General features: G+C 43.9%; 1 protein-coding gene and 1 long non-coding RNA gene across 4 annotated transcripts in view; one reads left to right on the top strand and one right to left on the bottom strand.

Moving 5' to 3' along the window:
- Positions 1-4357: 4357 nt before the first annotated feature.
- On the bottom strand, positions 4358-11691 carry LOC134297508 (uncharacterized). The gene is made up of 3 exons (XR_010004276.1): positions 7106-11691; positions 5570-6431; positions 4358-5272 (listed from the first exon to the last, which is right to left on the bottom strand). It is a non-coding gene; the product is annotated as an uncharacterized LOC134297508 (long non-coding RNA).
- A 397-nt stretch (positions 11692-12088) lies between these two features.
- Positions 12089-18849, top strand: part of nhs (NHS actin remodeling regulator) — a 282551-nt gene continuing 275790 nt past the window's right edge. For all 3 annotated transcript variants that reach the window (XM_003218867.4, XM_062975219.1, XM_008107269.3), the window contains exon 1: positions 12089-12575. In XM_003218867.4, the coding sequence (XP_003218915.2) occupies positions 12089-12575 (487 nt within the window). The remainder of the gene's footprint in view (positions 12576-18849) is intronic.

Below are 18849 nucleotides of genomic sequence, written 5' to 3'. Positions count from 1 at the left end.
AGAGTCCTACACAAGTGGTTCTCAGCCTGGGGTCCCCAGATGATTTTGGCCTTCAACTCCCAGAAATCCTAACAGCTGGTAAACTGGCTGGAATTTTGGGAGCTGTAGGCCAAAACCATTTGGGGATCCCAGAGAACCACTGCTCTACACCATGCTGGCTCCTGGTGTGAAAACACAACTGATGGTGATGATGATTCATGGTGAAGGTCCTTCTTTTTCGCATATCATGGTACAGCGGACTATTAATGTATGAGTCGGGAATTGCTATTATATGTGTTTTCCATCAAAGAAATGCCATCCAACATGCATCCCATCTGCCTGAGGCAAAGGCCAAGAAGAAAGCCAGGGCCATCATGAAACCTCCACCAGACATTAGCTGTTCTGAATCATCCAGCATCCATTATAGCAGAATGAGGAATAGGTAATAATAGGATGCATACACACTCAATGGCCTCAGCCTGCCTTCCAGCTTCTGTTGCCTTGAACTGTTTCCATTCTGGCTGGTCATGAGAAGCAGACCAACAACTCTCAACCAATAGTATGGCCATCACTCCTCCACCATGATCAATAATTTTAGTTACAGTATTTATTGATTTATTGGATTTCTCCCAGAATCATTATCAGGATCCTGTAACAAATGTTTCAGTTTTGTACCAACTTTGTATATTGTAAACCCAAAGGCCGGTACCATCTTGTATAATTAGCTTTTACAGCTATTTTTGGTAGAACAGCAGGATACAAATGCTTCTTACATGTTTTTAAAAGCAGTTTGGACACGTGATAGATTTTGAGCTCTGCAATACTTCTGGAAGAGTGAAGTTGCAAAGCACGCTAAGGAAAGGAATCACAGCCCGCAGTTTGGTGATCACCGACTACTTCCTGTTTTTATCATGGCTTTCAAGGTGAATGGGACACAAATAAAGAACGAGCTAGATTAACAAACACACAAAAGGAAACCTGCAGATACTTGCATATTCAGGCTGTATAGGAATTAACAGCCAGGTTTGCAGGATGTGGCCGATGCATACTAAAACATAGGAAATCTGTGTGAAAGTGCAGTTCCAAGCACACAGATTCTAATCACCCGTGAAATAGCAGCCCTGGCTTGGCACTTCCAATAAACAATTTCATCATCTATTCTGCACACAAGGATTCTCCCGAGGAGGACTGAAGCAGAATAAAGGAGAGGAGAGAAAGTGCCCCGAAGCAATGAATTCTTTCAGAAATGTTGCATCTGTATTTCTGGATACAGCTACTTTCACTATGTTGAATGCCATACTGCGAAAGCGGGGGGGGGGGGGGGGGGGGGGAGATCACTTCACCTCCCAACATTTAGCAAACTGGTGTGGCTTTGGGGTCTGGCCTCAGTCTTGAGGAAAGGCTTGATTCAAGTTGTTGCTCTGCTCGATTAAAACTGGCCTTGTGTAAGCCTTCCAATTTTAATTCCGCATCTGCAAAATGGAAATAATAATGACCTACTTTCAAATGGGTTCTCTTGAAGATAAGGATTATAAAGGCTTTCGTACCTCAAAAAGTGCTCGGGGAATTTAAATAGTTCTTTACTTTTTGAATTATGCTGAACATCACTTGGCAACATCAGCCTGACAGCAACTGCAGTTTTTCCACAAAATAGTACTTGCTTTGTGGCCTTTCTTAGATTACCTATTCCTGGATATAGCCCCAGTGCCTCAGCTTTTGAGAAAGAAGATAATTTAAGTAGAAACACAGATCAGTAGCTCTGATATCTTTACCTGATACACAAAAGGGAGTCATTTTCAGCTAAGTCCAATATCTCCCTATGATGGGAGCAGCTGCACCTGTTGAAATTCCTGAACCTTTTAAATAGGAGTGGGGAAAGTCCAGGGGCCACTTTCTGGTTTGGCAGCCCTCCCAAAAGGTGAAAGAAAAGCCCCCTCACTAAACCCACAGAAAAACACTACACAAAAAACCCATCGACAACCTCAGCCTTCCTCTAGTTCTTCTGGTTTTCAGGTTGTTTTTTTAAAGTGTAGCTTAATAGTGAATTTCTGCTCCAAGAAGCTTCTAGAGAAGGAAATGGGTTTTTTTTTTCGCTAGGAAAAGAGACAATGGGGGGGGGGACACTGCATTAAGAGTTATGTTTCACATGGAAACTTGAATCCTGAATATTGATTTTTTTTTTCGTGTCAGGAGCAACTTGAGAAACTGTAATTTGCTTCTGGTGTGAGAGAATTGGCCATCTGCAGGGACATTGCCCAGGGGATACGTGGATGTTTGATGTTTTACCATCCTTGTGGAAGGCTTCTCTCATGCCCCCCCCCTTATGGGGAGCTGGAGCTGACAGGGGAAGCTCACCCACTCCTTGGATTTGAACCACCAACCTGTTGGTCAGCAGTCCTACCGCCACAAGAGTTTAAGCCATTGCACCACTGGGGGCTTCATTGAAGTGATAAAAAGGGGCCATAACATTTTATAACTTTTAAATATATATATATGAGATATTGGGATGAGTATGAATATGTGTGTTTAAGGCAATATAAAGTTTACTCCTAGACATGTCTTTCCAAGCTGTTATCCTTTGGAAAACAGATGTGGTCTTTCATAATTTTTGAAAAAGCAGCACAGTTATTATGATTAACTTGATTTTTCATCATCCCTCTTCCCAAGGGGACAAATGGACACACCCTTCCCTTGTGTTATTCTCACAAAAATCTTGTGAGGACAATTCTCCCAACCAGTACAGTGATTGGACTAAGATGATACTATCTTGGAGATTTTGACTTCAAGGTCTCTCTGGGCATATTCCAATATCCCATCCCTGACACCACACATTGCACTCTCTTTTAGAATAAGAAAACAATTAAACAAGTTGAGCAAATTGGCTTTAATTTGAGAAACTCATTTCTTTGTGATATCAGACAGAAATTAGTCAGGTAAAGACAAATTATACTTCCCATGCAGTAGTGTTTACTTATATTGTTTACTTACCATTGCAATAGCAAAGTGAGGACAGCAAAAACATTATTTTACTCTCTTCTTTCTGTCTCCTTTGTCTAATATTTCTGTTTGAAAGCACACAGCTATTCTTAAGTCCAGAGAGACCTTGAAGTCAAAATCTCTAAGAGAGTACCCTCTTAGTCCAGTCATTGTACAAGGTTACCAGACTGAAAACTCAACGTGGCCCCTCTCCCTTCAATGGGCATGTAGAACAGGGATCTGTGGTGTGTGCTGCTTGGTTGTGCAACAAATAACACTTAGCAAAATTCCATTTTCTATGTAACTGTTAAAGGCACAATAGCCACCTCCAGTTATCAATCTGGCAACCCTATTTCTTTTGGTTTTCCATTGTATTACCCATAGATCATTTTTCAGGCTATAGTAAAAACAAAATGCAAAGGAAGCAAAAGGTAGGGAGTAAAAAATATAAAACAGAATAAGAGGCAAACTAAAAAAAAATACAAGCAATATAACTGTTTAGAGGCAAAGAGGGATGGAGGGAGTGTGGTTCTTCGTATGTTGTTGGAGAGCAACTCTCCGTAGCTCAAGTTAACATGTCTAATAATATCAGAGGTGCCACAAGTTTTCAATTGCTGGCATGGGGTACATCTTCACCATAGAAGTAATACAATTTGACACCATTTAACTGCCATGGCTCAACATTATGGAATCGTGGAAGGTGTAGTTTGATGTGCCACCAACACTATCGGATTGAGACAATGAAATTTTAATATTACAGTTCCCAGGATTTCATAGCATTGAGCCATGGCAGTTAAAGTGGGGTCAAACCACATCAATCATATAGTGTAGGTGCAACCAAAAGGATCTTGACAGTGCTGTATGTGGAAGAAAAGGACCAAATTAGCCACATAAAAACTAGGCAGTGGAATGGCTTAGTAGTTTCCACTTAGTGATTGGAACAAATTAATTAGCATTTTTTTACATTTGGAGGTGGTGTGGTTCTGTTGGTAAATACAGAAATATTGGTGAATAGGTACAGTACAGTATCTTACTATGGATTCCTAGTATATTAATTATTCAGAACAGAGGAGCAATCATTAGGTTGGCTAAAGTAAATATGGAAAGTATTAAAGTTAGACATTGTAAATGAATGCAAAGTCTAAGGAGGAGTTATGTGGAAAATAGTAAAAAGACACCATGATGTAAATGGGTTGACTGGAAAGGCATGTGTCGTCAGCTGATTGGCTGAGCCAGCCAGGAGCCAGAATTCCGATTGGCTGCTGTCTCTATCTTGCTGCTGAGACAAACTGTTTTAACTGCCACTTTCACCTCGGAGAGTGAAGAGAGCATTGACTGGAAATAGTCTGGGAGAAAATGGCTGCCAACTCTCCGAAGCCTACTTATTTATAAGGAAATGAGGCATGTTTAAAGACTGTTTATTTCTGTGTTCTCTGTGTGAATTCAGAAAGACTGCTATATACATTATTGTCCTGATTGATCTTTTAAACTGAAGTAAAGATACTGTTACTTCTTACACAAGCCTGAGTGACACTTTATTATACCGCAGGGTATATCTTGGTTCAGAAACTGTGGTAAAACTTCTATTTATTTATATCTACAACCTCTAACAAGTTAAACCCATCTTCCTCCAGAGGTTTTGAATTAAATTCCCATTAGCCCCAGTTACCATGGGGATAGTCCAAAACATCTAGAGGAGGCCTAGGCTGGAGACTGAGAAAAGAGAGCAAGATTACTGATGTTCAGAAGGCATAATTCACTAAAGAAACTAATGCGAGAAAGGAAGAAACATTTACAAACACACATTCTCATATATTGTTTCTAATTTTTCTTTGGCCATTTCAGGCCAAATAGTCTGCATCTCTTTTACCTGCTGACCTTCCAACAAAAGGCAATAAGAATATGCATAAGAGAAAACTATTTTGTCAGTTCCTATGTGAATTATATATCACTTAAATGTTATAAATATGAAACTATGTACATTTAGTTGGGAAGATAAACATTTCAAGGGGAAATGTTACAATGTGAGCCAAACAAGCATTACATGTTTTTCCAGGTGCTTGTCTGAACAATTAAATTTGGTTCTGGGGAATGCATGTTTCCCCTAAGGAGGCTACTGTTTTGGTCAGCAAGTTGCAATGGATAGAGGTAACAAATATATACATCGGAGAAATTGGATTTCACTTTTTCTTTCCGCCCACGGATAGTAAACCGTTGCTTCTCCAGATGTTTTGAACTGCAGCTCCAGTCATCTTTCCCCATAAGCTTACAATAGTTAGTCGTCGATTGTTGCTATTCTTCTGGCTTGATTTATGTTCTGCAACAACAACAACAACAACAGCAACAACAACAACAACAGAAGTGAGAAACACTCTTCTTGAACAATTTGCACTTTCCCAGGACAATCTATGCAAAGTGTGCTGGAAAACATTAACAGGAATGGCTTCAATAAGTTTATATTTCATCTTCTGCATGCTTGATATCTTATGTGTGTTAAATGTACTAAATTATTCATTTTGATTTAGGGCTCTCAAATGCTGGCCTCAGACCAATTGCTATTTCAAACTACAATACACTCAATTAAGGAGTTGTTGAATGATAAGATAATACTTACATAAATCTCATTGATTCAATGAGTCTTTTTAAGATGGAAACTGATATCGGATCCATGCTATTGTCTCTTTATGGGGAACAGATTCCAGAAAGTTCAATTGCAACGTGCTTTCCAGGGTAACATTTTGGCATCCCTTTACTGTTGGTCATCAATATTGCATTGGCAATCTGCAAAGTGCTTCACAGATCTTGGAGTTGCTTGATAGATGTTTCTATTTCAATGCATCAGAATTCCAAGAGTGCTTACAAATTGAGACAGATATATGTATTAATAACATAGAGCCAGCAGGGTGGTTTGTGATCTGAATGTTTGACTAGAGAACTCTGAGAGACCAGGATTTGAATCACTGTTCATGGAAAACCATTGGGTGACCTTGCAAGTCATACTCTCTCAGTCTAAGGGGAAGGTAATGGCAAACCACCTTTGAATAACTCTTTGTCAGGAAAATCTTAAGCTAGGGTCAACACAAGTAAGGGTCAACTTGAAGACACATAACAATAAAAAAGCAATACATGATAACATCACCCACAGGTAAAGGTTTCCCCTTGACATTGAGTCTAGTTATATCCAGCTCTGGGAGTTGGTGCTCATCTCCATTTCTAAGCCCAAGAGCTGGTGTTGTCCAAGATCATGTGGTTGGCATGACTGCATTAAGGGCCGTTACTTTCTCGCCAGAGTGGTACCTATTGATCTACTCACATTTTCATGTTTTCGAACTGCTAGGTTGGCAGAAGCTGGGGCTAACAGTGGAAACTCACCCCGTTCCCCGGATTTGAACAGCCGATCTTTCGGTCAGCAAGTTCAGCAGTTCAGTGGTTTAATCCGCTGCACCATCAGCGGCTCCAATTGTAGAATACCTAGCCTTAAAAGAAGGCAATAAAACTAACATTTAGAGATCTTTGAAAATGAAATAAAAAGTTCTCTATATGTTGTCTAAATTGTATTGAACAGAATACCATGTAAATCTTTCTGGTGCCACTCCCTTTCTTCCCCTCCTCCCCACACTTCTGGGAGCCATTTCACTTATCCCAACAAGAAGGGGTAACATTCACAGGCCTTCTTATCGTTGTTATGTGCTATAAAACAGACTTTGATTAATGGCAACCCTATCAATGAGAGACCTTCAACAACCCTACTCAGATCTTGTACTACTCAAGGCCACTGCTTCTTTCACTGAGTCAGATCCTCTCATAGAAGCCTTCCTTACCTGATTTTAACACCCAAGCAGGGCATCTTTTACTGTGGGCACCCTCTCTGGTTTGAAATTAATTTGCTAAAAACGTGACTCCATGACCTTCCAAGTAAGTATATATTAGGCTGTGCACTGATAGCACTGTTTAAAGGTTTTTTGCACCTTATATGCTTTTAGTTTCTGTACACACACTAATTGGGCATGATAGCCAGGGGTACATAAATCTGCCCTTGGAGCAGCCCCAGATTACATGCAAAATCCAAGGGCCATTGTCCAGATGACCCAGGGCTACATCTGCCCTGATGAGATGTCACCTCCTCTACATTCCCACCAACACTTCTTACCAGCCATGGAAGCTCCTGGTCATCATGGGTGTCCCATTCTGACATCAGAAAAGATAGCTTCAAGGGCCCAGCATTCAAGCGGAGTAGTGGAAGCAACGACATGGGCAGGATCCATTCCCTTTCCCTGCACTGACCAACACAGGGAAAGGCTGATCATGGTAGTATCCTATCTGGACAGTGGATTGGGCCAAATTGGACCAATCCAGCTATCCAGATTATCCCCAAAGCCCTGGGGCAGTCTGGATTTTCCAGAAAACCTTAAAGTATCCCCAAAGCAAGCCAAAGTAGGAATATAGCTGAAAACCCCTTTTGTAGACAATATTTTACTCTGACACCTAGTGCTACCCTGTTTCCCTAAAATAAGACATCCCCAGAAAATAAGATCTAGTAGAGGTTTTGCTGAATTGCTAAATATAAGGCCTCCCCCAAAAGTAAGACCTAGCAAAGTTTTTGTTTGGAAGCATGCCCGCCAAACAGAACACCAGAGCTTGCAGGATCGGTAAATGTACATACCATAGAGTGTTGTACATGGAAATAATAGTAGTAACAAGAAATTCTTGATAGGATTCACAGTTTGTCTGGTAATGCTGGTTTGTGATGACAACTACTGTACAGTATATAATAAATGTTCATTTTTTTGTTCAACAATAAATGTGAATTCTTCTTCATGGAAAAATAAGACATCCCCTGAAAATAAGACCTAGCACATCTTTGGGAGTAAAAATTAATATAAGACACTCTCTTATTTTGGGGGAAACATGGTAGTACATGGAGTAAGAAAACTGAGTTGCTGCCCTGGGTGATAGTATGAAGGATGCGAGTTTTATTATTGGTTCTATTATATTATGTTATTAATCTATTTTTATTGACCAGTTTTGTAATTTTATTACCTCCCTTATAAGTGTTTGTTTTTAAAATGCTGTTAGCCACCTTAAATGGGATATAAATACAAGAAGGGCAGGATTTAAGTTTTATATGAATACATTACACACTGTGTCACAAAGTTCATCTTGTAACCTATGTTTATTTCTTTCTGGTTTGATGTCCACTTAAAATATGGCCCTTTGTAGAGGTCGCACTAGAACCCAACTTTTTTTTTTCTCAGAAAGGCTGGCTGGTGTCCTCTTTAATTGTTTCATTTTATGACCTTCCCCTTCGGGCTGGCATTTGCTTGGGGAGTTTTATTAACAGTTCTGTTATGTTGTATTATTAATCCATTTTTATTGACTGGTTTTGTAATATTATTTTCTCACAAGTGTTCCCCCCCCCCCCCAAAAAAATGCAGTTAGCCACACTAAATGGGATATAAATACTAGAAGGGGAAGTTAAATGGTTATATGAATACATTGAATCAAATGTGAATTCTTGAACCTGTCTGCTCCAGACATTCACAAGGGAGGGCTTTCCCCCTAATCCCATTCACCTTTATAAGTGGGTGGCTGCCCCTAGATTGGGCAATTTCTTCCCACTTTGGTCTCCTTCTGTGGACAAGCAGACCTTTTTTACATTCAGACAGGCTTTTGGAATGTTTAAAGGAAAAGTTGTAAGTCCCTGGGCAAGACACATGTTCTCAGCCTCAGAGAAACTGAAAGACACCCCCCCTCTCCTGAAAAAATCTTGCCAAGAAAATCTTGTGAAAGTTTTGCCTTAGGGCCACCATAATTCTGAAATCACTTGAAAGTAAACAATAGCAACTACAGTATGAGAGGATGCCATTATACCTCACAGCCTCTGAGGATGTCTGCCATAGATGTGGGTGAAAAATCAGGAGATAATACTTCTGGAACATGGCCAAACAGCCCTGAAAACACAACAACCCTCGGATGCAATGTTATTTTACATGAACTGTTTAAATCCCCCTATTTTTAAAATGAATGTTATAAAGTGTCTTCATATTGCTTATAGTTTAATTCTGTTTTAATATAATTTTTTCTATGTATTAAAAACAGTTTATTGTAATCATTTTAATTCCAGGGAGCTGCGGTGGCACAATGAGTTAAACCCTTGTGCCAGCTGAACTGCTGACCTGAAGATCTGAAGGTCGGCGGTTTGAATCAGCGAGATGGGGTGAGCTCCTATCTGTCAGTTCCAGCTTCCCATGAGGGGACATGAGAGAAACCTCCCACGGGATGGTAACATATCCGGGTGTCCCCTGGGCAACGTCTCTGTAGATACCCAATTCTCGACTTGCAGTATATTCTCAATTCGCTTCTGACACAAAATTAAAAAAAATCAAATGATGATGATCTTATACCAATAGAACATGGCTTTATTTTGAAACATCTGAGTACTTCTGCACACAGGCTGGTCCATGAGGTCATGAAGAGTCAGAAGCCACTGAATGAATAAACAACATTTTAACTAGTTTAGGGTGCATTTACATTGTCTAATTATTGCAGTTTGACACTATTTAAACCTATTTGGCCAAGTGTAATGAAATCATGGGAGTTATAGTTTGTTGGTGCACAGATACTCTTTGGCAGAGAAGGAAGATCCTGTAAAACTACAACTCACATGCTTCCATAGAGTTGAGCCAAGAAAGTTTAAGGAACATCAAACAGTGGGTGCACCTACACTGTAGAATAAATGTAGTTTGATACCACTTTCACTGCCATGGCTCATTGCTATGCAATCCTGGGAGCTGTCATTTTACAAGGCCTATAGCTTTATCCTCCAATAATGCTGGTGCCTCATCAAACAATTAAAGCGGTGCCAAAATGCATGAACTTTACAGTGTAATTCTAGAACAGTGGTTCTCAACCTGTGTGTCCCCAGGTGTTTTGGCCTACAACTCTCAGAAATCCCGGCCAGTTTACCAGCTGTTAGGATTTCTGGGAGTTGAGGGCCAAAACATCTGGGGACCCACAGGTTGAGAACCAGTGTTCTAGAGTATAGACCAGGCATGGGAAACTTTGGCCCTCCAGGTGTTTTGGACTTCAACTCCCATAATTCCTAACAGCCTCAAGATAATCCTTTTCCCCTTCAGCCACTTAAGCACTGCCAGATAGCTGCTGCTCATATTTACCTCTGAATGCTTTTTTGGTCCTGACAACTGCGACACGGCCTTATGAAAAATGGAATGTCTTAGGAGTTTGTATAACTTATTTTTACAAATAACCACAGTGGCCTGAGATTAGGGAAATGTTCTAATGGCATTTGCTGTAAGTTATTAATTTGTTGTATATGGGGTGTTCAAATTGGGTTATTTATTTAATGTTTAGATGTTTTAGTTGATTATGTATTTTATGTACTGATTTATATGTATTTGTGTTTTTAAACTTTTGTACGCCACTTTGAATCCCACCAATGGGAAAAAGCAGTAAAGAAATGAATAATAATAATAATAATAATTATTATTATTATTTTTGTGTCAGGGGTGACTTGATGCAGGTTGCTTCTGTGTGAGAGAATTGGCCATCTGCAAGGACGTTGCTTTGGGGATGCCCAGATGTTTGATGTTTTACCATCCTGCAGGAGGCTTCTCTCATATCCCTGCATTGGGAGCTAGAATTAACAGACGGGAGCTCACTCCGCTCACTTTCGGTCAGCAGTCCTGCTGGCACAAGAGTTTAACCCAGGGATCCTCAAACTTATTAAGCAGAGGGCCAGTTCACAATCCCACAGACTGTTTGGGGGGGGGGCAACTATAGTTTTCAAAAAACATGAACAAATTCCTATGCACACTGCACATATCTTATTTGTAGTGCAAAAAAAACCCATGAAAGAACAATACAATATTTAAAATGAAGAACAATTTTCAACCAACATAAACGAACCAATATTTCAATGGGAAATATGGCCCTGCCTTTGGCTGATGAGATAGTCAAGTCAGGATTGTCGCTGTTCTGTGCCTTCAAGTCGGTTCAGACTTAGGGCAACCCTATGTCGGGCCTTAGTTTGGGGACCCCTGGTTTAACCCATTGCGCCACCAGGGGCTCCATTATTATTAAAAATAGTGAAAACAAGTAAAATAAATCATTAAATATCTATTACAATCCTTAAACATCAATCAGCACCGTCTGTCTGTCTCAGTATTTAAAATGTTCTTTGTTAATAAAAGAAGCCATATATCAATGTGGTGGGGGCAGGACTGTAGCCAAGGGTGTGGGGGGATTAGGGGTCCAACCCCCCCCCCCCCCCCCCGCGCGCGCACCGTATTTCAGGTTTTTAAAAAAATATTGGTTTATAGTACTCATGAATTTTAACTGGTCAACCAAATCCCCATGAGTGTCCATTGAAATGTATCTGTCTTGAGTGTCCACTGAAGTGTATGGATGGAGCCTGGTTTCTAAATTATTCTGCGTTATGGAACTACTCTTCATGATTCGCTAAAAAAGAGTTTCAACACCCCCCCCCCCCCCATTTTTTTTCTGGCTATGGCCCTGGGTGGAGGGTGACTCCGAAGTCTCTCGTTACTCCGGAGTGAAACTTGTATCTCTTTTCACCCCGAAGTCCCTGCTCGGCGCCTGCGGTGCCCCCTTGCGGCCACCAAGGGGACTGCCTCTCCCTCTCGGAGGAGGCGGCGGCGGCGGCGGCGAGTGGGTGTCTCCCTGCCTCTCCGCTCACTCGCTGGCTGGCTCCTCCTGGCAGAAGATTGAAGCGCGTTCCTTTCTCCGGGTTTTCAAGCCATCCTTACGAGAGAGCGAAAGCGAGCGAGCGAGAGAAACCCATCCATACCAGAGCACCCTCCTCGCTGCCTCGGAAGGCGGCGGATGGCTTAAGAGAGGCGAGAAGAGATCCATCCCGCAGCACAGACCATGGGAAGAACCTGTCGCCTCCCGATGCGGGCTGCGAGCAAGTGAGGCTTGGAAGAGGAGGAGGAGGAGGAGGAGGAGGAAGGACCCGGTTTGGAGAGCGCGCGTTGTGCTCGCAGAGGGGAGACCGACACTCCCCCTGGTCGCAAGAGGTTTGGAGAAGGAGAGCGGCGCCTCTTGCCTCCTCTCCTCCCTGTCTTTGGGGCATTTGGGGGCGCTTCTTGGGACCATGCCTTTTGCCAAGCGGATAGTAGAGCCCCAATGGCTCTACCGGCAGCAGAGTCTCGCCTCGGTGCTGGACGAGGAGCCGCAGCCCAGGGAAGCGGGCGGAGGAGGAAGCAGCGGCGGGCAGATGGAGCCGGAGGACGACGAGGCGGACCCGCAGCCTCAGCCGCCCCTGGGGGAAGCCTCCGAGGAGGAGGACGAGGAGGAGGACGGGGCGGGCGAGGCGTGGCGCCCTCCGCCGCCCGGGCTGGCGCTGGCCCTGCCGGAGGGCAAGAGGGCGCGGATGCTGCGGGACCTGGGCTCGCTGAGCAACGCCGCCCTGTCGCGGGTCCTCCGGCAGCTCTCCGACCTGGCCCGCCACGCCTGCGCCCTCTTCCAGGAGATCGAGGGCGACCTGCAGCACAGCCACCGCCGCCTCCGGGCCCTGCAGGGCAGGCTGGGCGCCGTCCAGGGCATCCTGCGCGCCATGGACCCCAAGCAGGAACCCGTCCGTAAGTCGCCCCCTCCCGCTCCCAAGCCTTCAGGCCGCCTCCGCAGCGCCGTCCTCTGTGGGGAGGCGTGGCCGGCAGGGGTTGCTCTGAGTTTCCCGGGTTGTTCCAGAAGCGTTCTCTCCTGACGTTTCGCCCACATCTATGACAGGCATCCTCAGAGGTAATGTGGTCTGTTGGAAACTAGGCAAGTGGGGTTTATATATCTGGAAGGTCCAGGGTGGGAGATAGAACTCTTGTGGAAAGAATGTTGCAGTTAATCACCTCGATTCGCATTGAAAAGCTTTGCAGCTTCAAAACCTGGCTGATTCCTGCCTGGGGGATCCTTTGTTGGGAGGTGTTAGCTGGCCTTGGTTGTTTCCTGTCTGGAATTCCCCTCTTTTCTGAGTGTTGGTCTTTATTTACTGTTCTGATTTTAGAGTTTTTTTTTATATACTGGTAGCCAGATTTTGTTCATTTTCACGGTTTCCTCCTTTCTGTTGAAATTGTCTACATGTTTGTGGATTTCAGTGGCATCCCTGTGTAGTCTGACATGATAGTTGTTAGAGTGGTCCAGCATTTCTGTGTTCTCCAATAATATGCTGTGTCCAGGTTGGTTCCTCAAGAGTTCTGCTATGGTGGACTTCTCTTGCTGAGTTAGTCTGCAGAGCCTTTCATGTTTCTTGATTCGTGTTTGGGCAATGCTGCATTTGCATTTGTAGACTTGTCCACAGCTGCATGGTATGGGGTAGATTCCTGCAGATGTGAGAGGATCCCGCTTGTCCTTTGCTAAAGGTAGCATTTGTTGGATTTTCTTATTGGGTCTGTAGATAGTTTCTGGGTTATGTTTATCATCAGCTTCTCTATGAAAATGAACAAAATCTGGCTACCAGTATTAAAAAAAAAACCCTCCAAAATCAGGTAAGTAAATAAAGAACAAAAGACAGGTTAATTCCACACAGGAAACAATCAGGGGCAGCTAACTCCTCCCAACAAAGGATTCCCCCAGGCAGGAAGCAGCCAGGTCTTGAAGCTGAAAGACTATTCAGTGCTAATCAGAGTGATTAATTGCAACATTCACACTTGCCTCCAACAGACGAGAGTTCTTTCTCCCACCCTGGACCTTCCACAGATATATAAACTCCACTTGCCTAGTTCCCAACAGACCTCACAACCTCTGAGGTTGCCTGCCATAGATGTGGGTGAAATGTCAAGACAGAATGCTTCTGGAACATGGCCATACAGTCCAGAAAACTCACAGCAACCCAGTGATTCCGGCCATGAAAGCCTTCGACAACACAAGAAGGTTTGTGTCAGTGGGGTGTGCCACCCCTATCATTGACCTTATAGTTGTTGGGGTTTTTTTGGGGGGGGGATAACTTTTCTATCCGCCCTCCCTTCTTTGAGGATATGTTTCTGAATGAAACTTAAGTTGGGTTGTATGTTGGTGATGCTTTTCTCAGGTACAACGAGGTGTGTGTGTGTTGGGGATGCTTTGCTCCGGGCGTGCCTTTTCAGGTCCAAAGGGGTGTGTATGTGTGGTGGGGAGATGAATGGGGAGAGGCCCGCCCTCGCAGCCCCCGCTCCCTCCCCTTCTCCCCACTCCTCTCCCTCCCTCAGCCTGTCTCGGGGGTCGCAGCCCCCTCCCTCCCCCCTCCCTCCCCAGTGGATGAAGAGCCAGCCAGGCGCCCGGTCTGCCGGCGAGATTGGTTCGCGATGCTCCTCCTGGTTGCCTCGCTGTCTCCAAGCAGAATAGCGTCCTGAGGGCTGATGGATGCTGCTCAAGGACCCGTCGCTCATGATTTGGGGAAGGGGGCGTGGAGGAAGGAGACCTTGCTGCGCGGTGTGGGCTTCTCTCTCTCTCTCTCTCTCTTCCTAAGGTGGGAGAAGCATGTTTCTTCTTCCCCGCAGCTGGAGTCTCCTCCTCCTCCTCCTCTCCCGTCTCCAGATCTGCCTGACCCACTTTCCGTGCTGCTGCGAGGCAGCCAAGGGGAGTGGGGAGGGGGCTGGGTTGGGGAGGGGGCGTGAGTCTCCACGCGTGTGGGCTCCCCCTCCTCCTCTTCCTCCGTGTTGCTGGCTGGACGCTGCCCAATCCGCAGCGGTTGGCAGCGAAGAGCCGACGCCGGTTCGCCCATTGGAGGCAAAGCGCTGCTGCGTCTGGGTTGCTGCGAGTGTTCCAGGCTGTATGGCCGTGTTCCAGAAGCATTCCCTCCCGACGTTTCACCCACATCTGTGGCAAGCATCCTCAGAGGTTGTGAGATATATTGGAAACTAGGCAGAGCACTTGACAAGCCAACCTGGGCATAGCATATTATTGGAGAACACAGACATGCTGGACCACTCTAAACCACCACCATGTCAGGCTAGGCAGAGAAGCCACTGAAATCCACAAGCATGTGGACAATTTCAACAGAAAGGAGGAAACTGTGAAAATGAACAAAAACTGGCTACCAGTATTAAAAAAACCCCTCTAAAATGAGGACATTAAATAAAGAGCAACACTCTGAAAACAGGAGAATTCCAGACAGGAAACAGTCAGGGCCAGCTAACACCTCCCAATGCTAATTAATTGCAACATTCACACTTGCCTCCAACAGAGAAGACTTCTTTCTCCCACCCTGGATATTCCACAGATATATAAACCCCATTTGCCTAGTTCCCAACAGACCTAACAACCTCTGAGGATGCCTGTCATAGATGTGGGTGAAACATCAGGAGAGAATGCTTCTGGAACATGGCCATCCATCCCGGAAAACACACAACAACCCAGTGACTCCAGCCATGAAAGCCTTTGATAACATCTCTCTCTCTCTCTCTCTCTCTCTCTCTCTCTCTCTCTCTCTCTCGTTCTGTATGGGTTTACTCTATGGGGCAGGTTGTCTGACAGGTTGGTGCTGAAGTGCTGGAAGGAGAAGATATTTGTTTCCTACTCAGACATGTGGGTGGGGGGGGGGGGGGGCTTGAAGGGCTTCAGCCTCCCCCTCCCCGAAATTCACCATGCTCAATATTATCCCATATGCATGGGGGTATTGGGATAACAATACAAAAGGTTTACTAGGGTATATCCTCACTCTCCCAGACGAAGCCCCCCCTCCAGCAAAATCCCAGCCCCCTCTGAATCAAAATCCTGGCTATGGGCCTGTTCCTACTGGAGAGAAAGGGAAGCTCAGAGGAGGGGATTCCTCTAGTTGGCATTTCTGAGCTCAACCCGGTCCCCTCCCCAGCAATCCCGCCACAGATACTCCTTCCTTCCCCATCCATCATGTCCCCTGCGTTTGAAACACTCCCCTTTCGCCTCTAAAGCCCCCACTAGATTTCTGGGAAGGCCAAAAGGAGGGTGTGCCCTGGGGGTCTTGGGACTCTTGGTAGTTAGAAGGACCCTGTGTTTGTTTTCCAAGGGAGGTTGTTTTTCCTAGTTCAAGCACCACCCTGGTTGCCCCCAGCCCTGACCCACAGAAAAGCCAAGAGGACAGCCAGCAGCACCATCTAGATCAGTACTTCCCCACCTTTTTTTGACCTAGGACCACTCTCCAACATTAGTATCAAAAAGGGTTAGAAATATGTTTTTGGTCAACTTTAGATTTGGTTTGGTTATTTTGGGTGCTGATTCAGAAAATTGCATTGGATAGACGACGTCAGCATTATTTTCTGATACAGAACATAGGCAATCCATTAGTCGCCATCTGCTCGTCCACAGAAAACCATATTTAATAATCTAGAGCTGATGTGGTCTATCCAATGCAATTTTCTGAATCAGCACCCCAAAAAACCCCAGGAACAGGCCTAAAACAAAGACACACATTTTTATTTGGTTGGGCGGTGTTATTATCTGTAGTAGTAACGGTGAGGCCGCAGACCATATTTTCTTGCAGACCACTGGTGGTCCACAGACCACACACAGGTTGGGAACCACTGATCTAGATACTCAGGCTGCTTAAGGAAATGATTGAACCTCTGCGTTTTCCATCAATAGCAATCTGATCTTTCTCTTTTTGTCTTGGATTTGGGGTCTGGTGAAAGCACTCAGAAAAGGTGGGGGGGGGGGGGGAGATGGGAAGACTGGATCTGACACTGATTAGCGTTGTAAATGTCCAGAGAGCCCCTGTTCTGATAAATATGGTATATGTTTGTGTGTGAATGGGCAGGGTGAGAGAGTTCCCATATCAGAAGTGGTAGAGGACATTATTATGATAGGATTCTGCACAGGTTTTTTTTGTGGGGCTGTTGCTTTTCTCCTGGGAAGCCTGGCACTTCTTGCTCTGCGTGTGTGGCCATTTTGTGGAAAGGGAAACCTATGGAGGGAGAAGCTTTTCCTGGCTTGAGAACATTGGCAGCTGAAAGGGGAGAGGACTCTACCCAGGTCAGTGGGCTGGTGAATCCACTCCAGTGTTTCCTCTCAACTTTAAAGGAACTATCCCAACTGCTATCAATAGAGTCCAGTAACATGGATAGCTACTTTAAAGCTTGTACTAAAATTCAGAGTGGATTTTCTGCTCTACTGGAACCTACCAGCTGATTGCTGAAGAAGCCAAGGTGCTGATCGGGGTTCAAATCAGAAGAATATAAGGTTGCATAAAGGTAAGGCAGGCGAAGATTGTAATTTCTGGTGCTCTCCAGAAGTGTCATGACTACAAACTCTGTCATTACCAGCCAGCATGACCAAGGAAAGTACCAAATTTGGAGGAAGGGGCTGAACTTAGAAAGCTTGGAGTTGTACTCATGAGTTGCCTGCTGGGCAAATAGCTTTGGTAAACTAGCTTTCTCTTCAAAGTACTGTGCAGGAAGAAACAATTTACTCCCCACACCTGTCATGTCTCTCCCCACCCCCAGATACACTAGTAGCTTATGGGTTTTCCTTATAATGTCCTTTTTATCAAAGTGTGGAGCATTAAACATATACAAGCAAAGATAAAGACAATAGAACATAATATTATAAATATACACAAAATCATCACATCTCGCCAGTCATTGCCCATCTTAGCAACCTCAATCTGGTGAATCAAAGACAAAAGCCTTCAGCCTCTTATGCAAATGGATGAGATCCTCCGCTAGTTGGGGGTCTAAAGGGAGACTGTTCTAGAGGTGTGAAAGCATTTCTGTTGTCACTTCTGGACAACACTGAGCAGAGAAATGGGCTACATGCCATGAAAGCTTACACCAAATACTATTTTGGAATTGAACTGTTCAGAGGTTTCTGGAAATTGAAGTAACCTATTCCTCTGTGCTCTGTATTAGACAATGCTCTGCTTCAGTTTAAGACAGCTTCCTGTACTTTCTATCTGTATATAGAGGTGTATGGAGCTTTGGATATTGAAACTACAGTATACGTATTTCTTTGGTGGCTTGGGTGTTGGTGACATTAATGTTATAGTCTGAAGGTTGATTATGCAGTGAAGTTCTAGGTTTGCTTCAAGACTGAATGGAAGATTCTTAGTTGACATAAAGGTTGACATTTGTTTTATTCTTTCAAGATACTTTACAATATTCAATATAAATTAACAACAGAAATGTAAAACCATAGAATGTCAGAACTGGAAGATTTGAAGCCAACCATGACTTACTTGTCACCAGGGCTTAAATACAGTTTCTTGTCCCAACTTGAGGGGGGCAGCAGATCAGTGGAATTTACACATGCATTAACTTTTCAAAAAGATAGATTTACGTGTTGGACAATGACTCTGGAGACCAGGATTCAAATCCCTGCTTAGCTATGGAAACCCACTCTCCAGCTTCAGAGGAGGCAAAGGCAAACTCCCTTGAACAAATCTAGCCAGGAAAAGCCCATGATAGTTTTGTCTTGGGATGCCATAAGCCAGAAACTATTTAAAGGCACACAACTACAAATTAACCATTCTGTAATTAATTCTTAGGGTCTGCTCAAGCTGGGACATGCTCGGATTCAAGCTTAGCATCACAGTTCTGAAGGGATATGTTCTCTCATCCTTTCTTTAAGCATATCCATTGTAGACTCATGTAATGTAATGTAATGTAAACTTTTATTACGGTCAATGACCAGCTCAAACTCATGTATCATTTCTTATCTTTGTAAACGTATGTTTATCACTTAGCTTTCTGTAATGTAAGGTTTGTTTAGATACATTTTACAAAATACTGAGAAGTAATGTTTTAATCAGTATAGCAAATTGAAAACATATAGTAAGACCATTGGTTCTATGACATTCCTAATTGCAGCCCAGTGAAGATGTTTGCTAATCTGAATGGTACTATATCTAGCCATATTCGACCCATTTCCCTCTCATCCTGAACAAGTAGTTGGAGAAATATAACTGAAAACAAT

This window comes from Anolis carolinensis, chromosome 3 (assembly GCF_035594765.1).
Source record: "Anolis carolinensis isolate JA03-04 chromosome 3, rAnoCar3.1.pri, whole genome shotgun sequence".
Lineage (NCBI taxonomy): Eukaryota > Metazoa > Chordata > Lepidosauria > Squamata > Dactyloidae > Anolis > Anolis carolinensis.
Note: the sequence above shows the minus strand (reverse complement) of the source record. Positions and strands in the feature narration are given on the sequence as shown.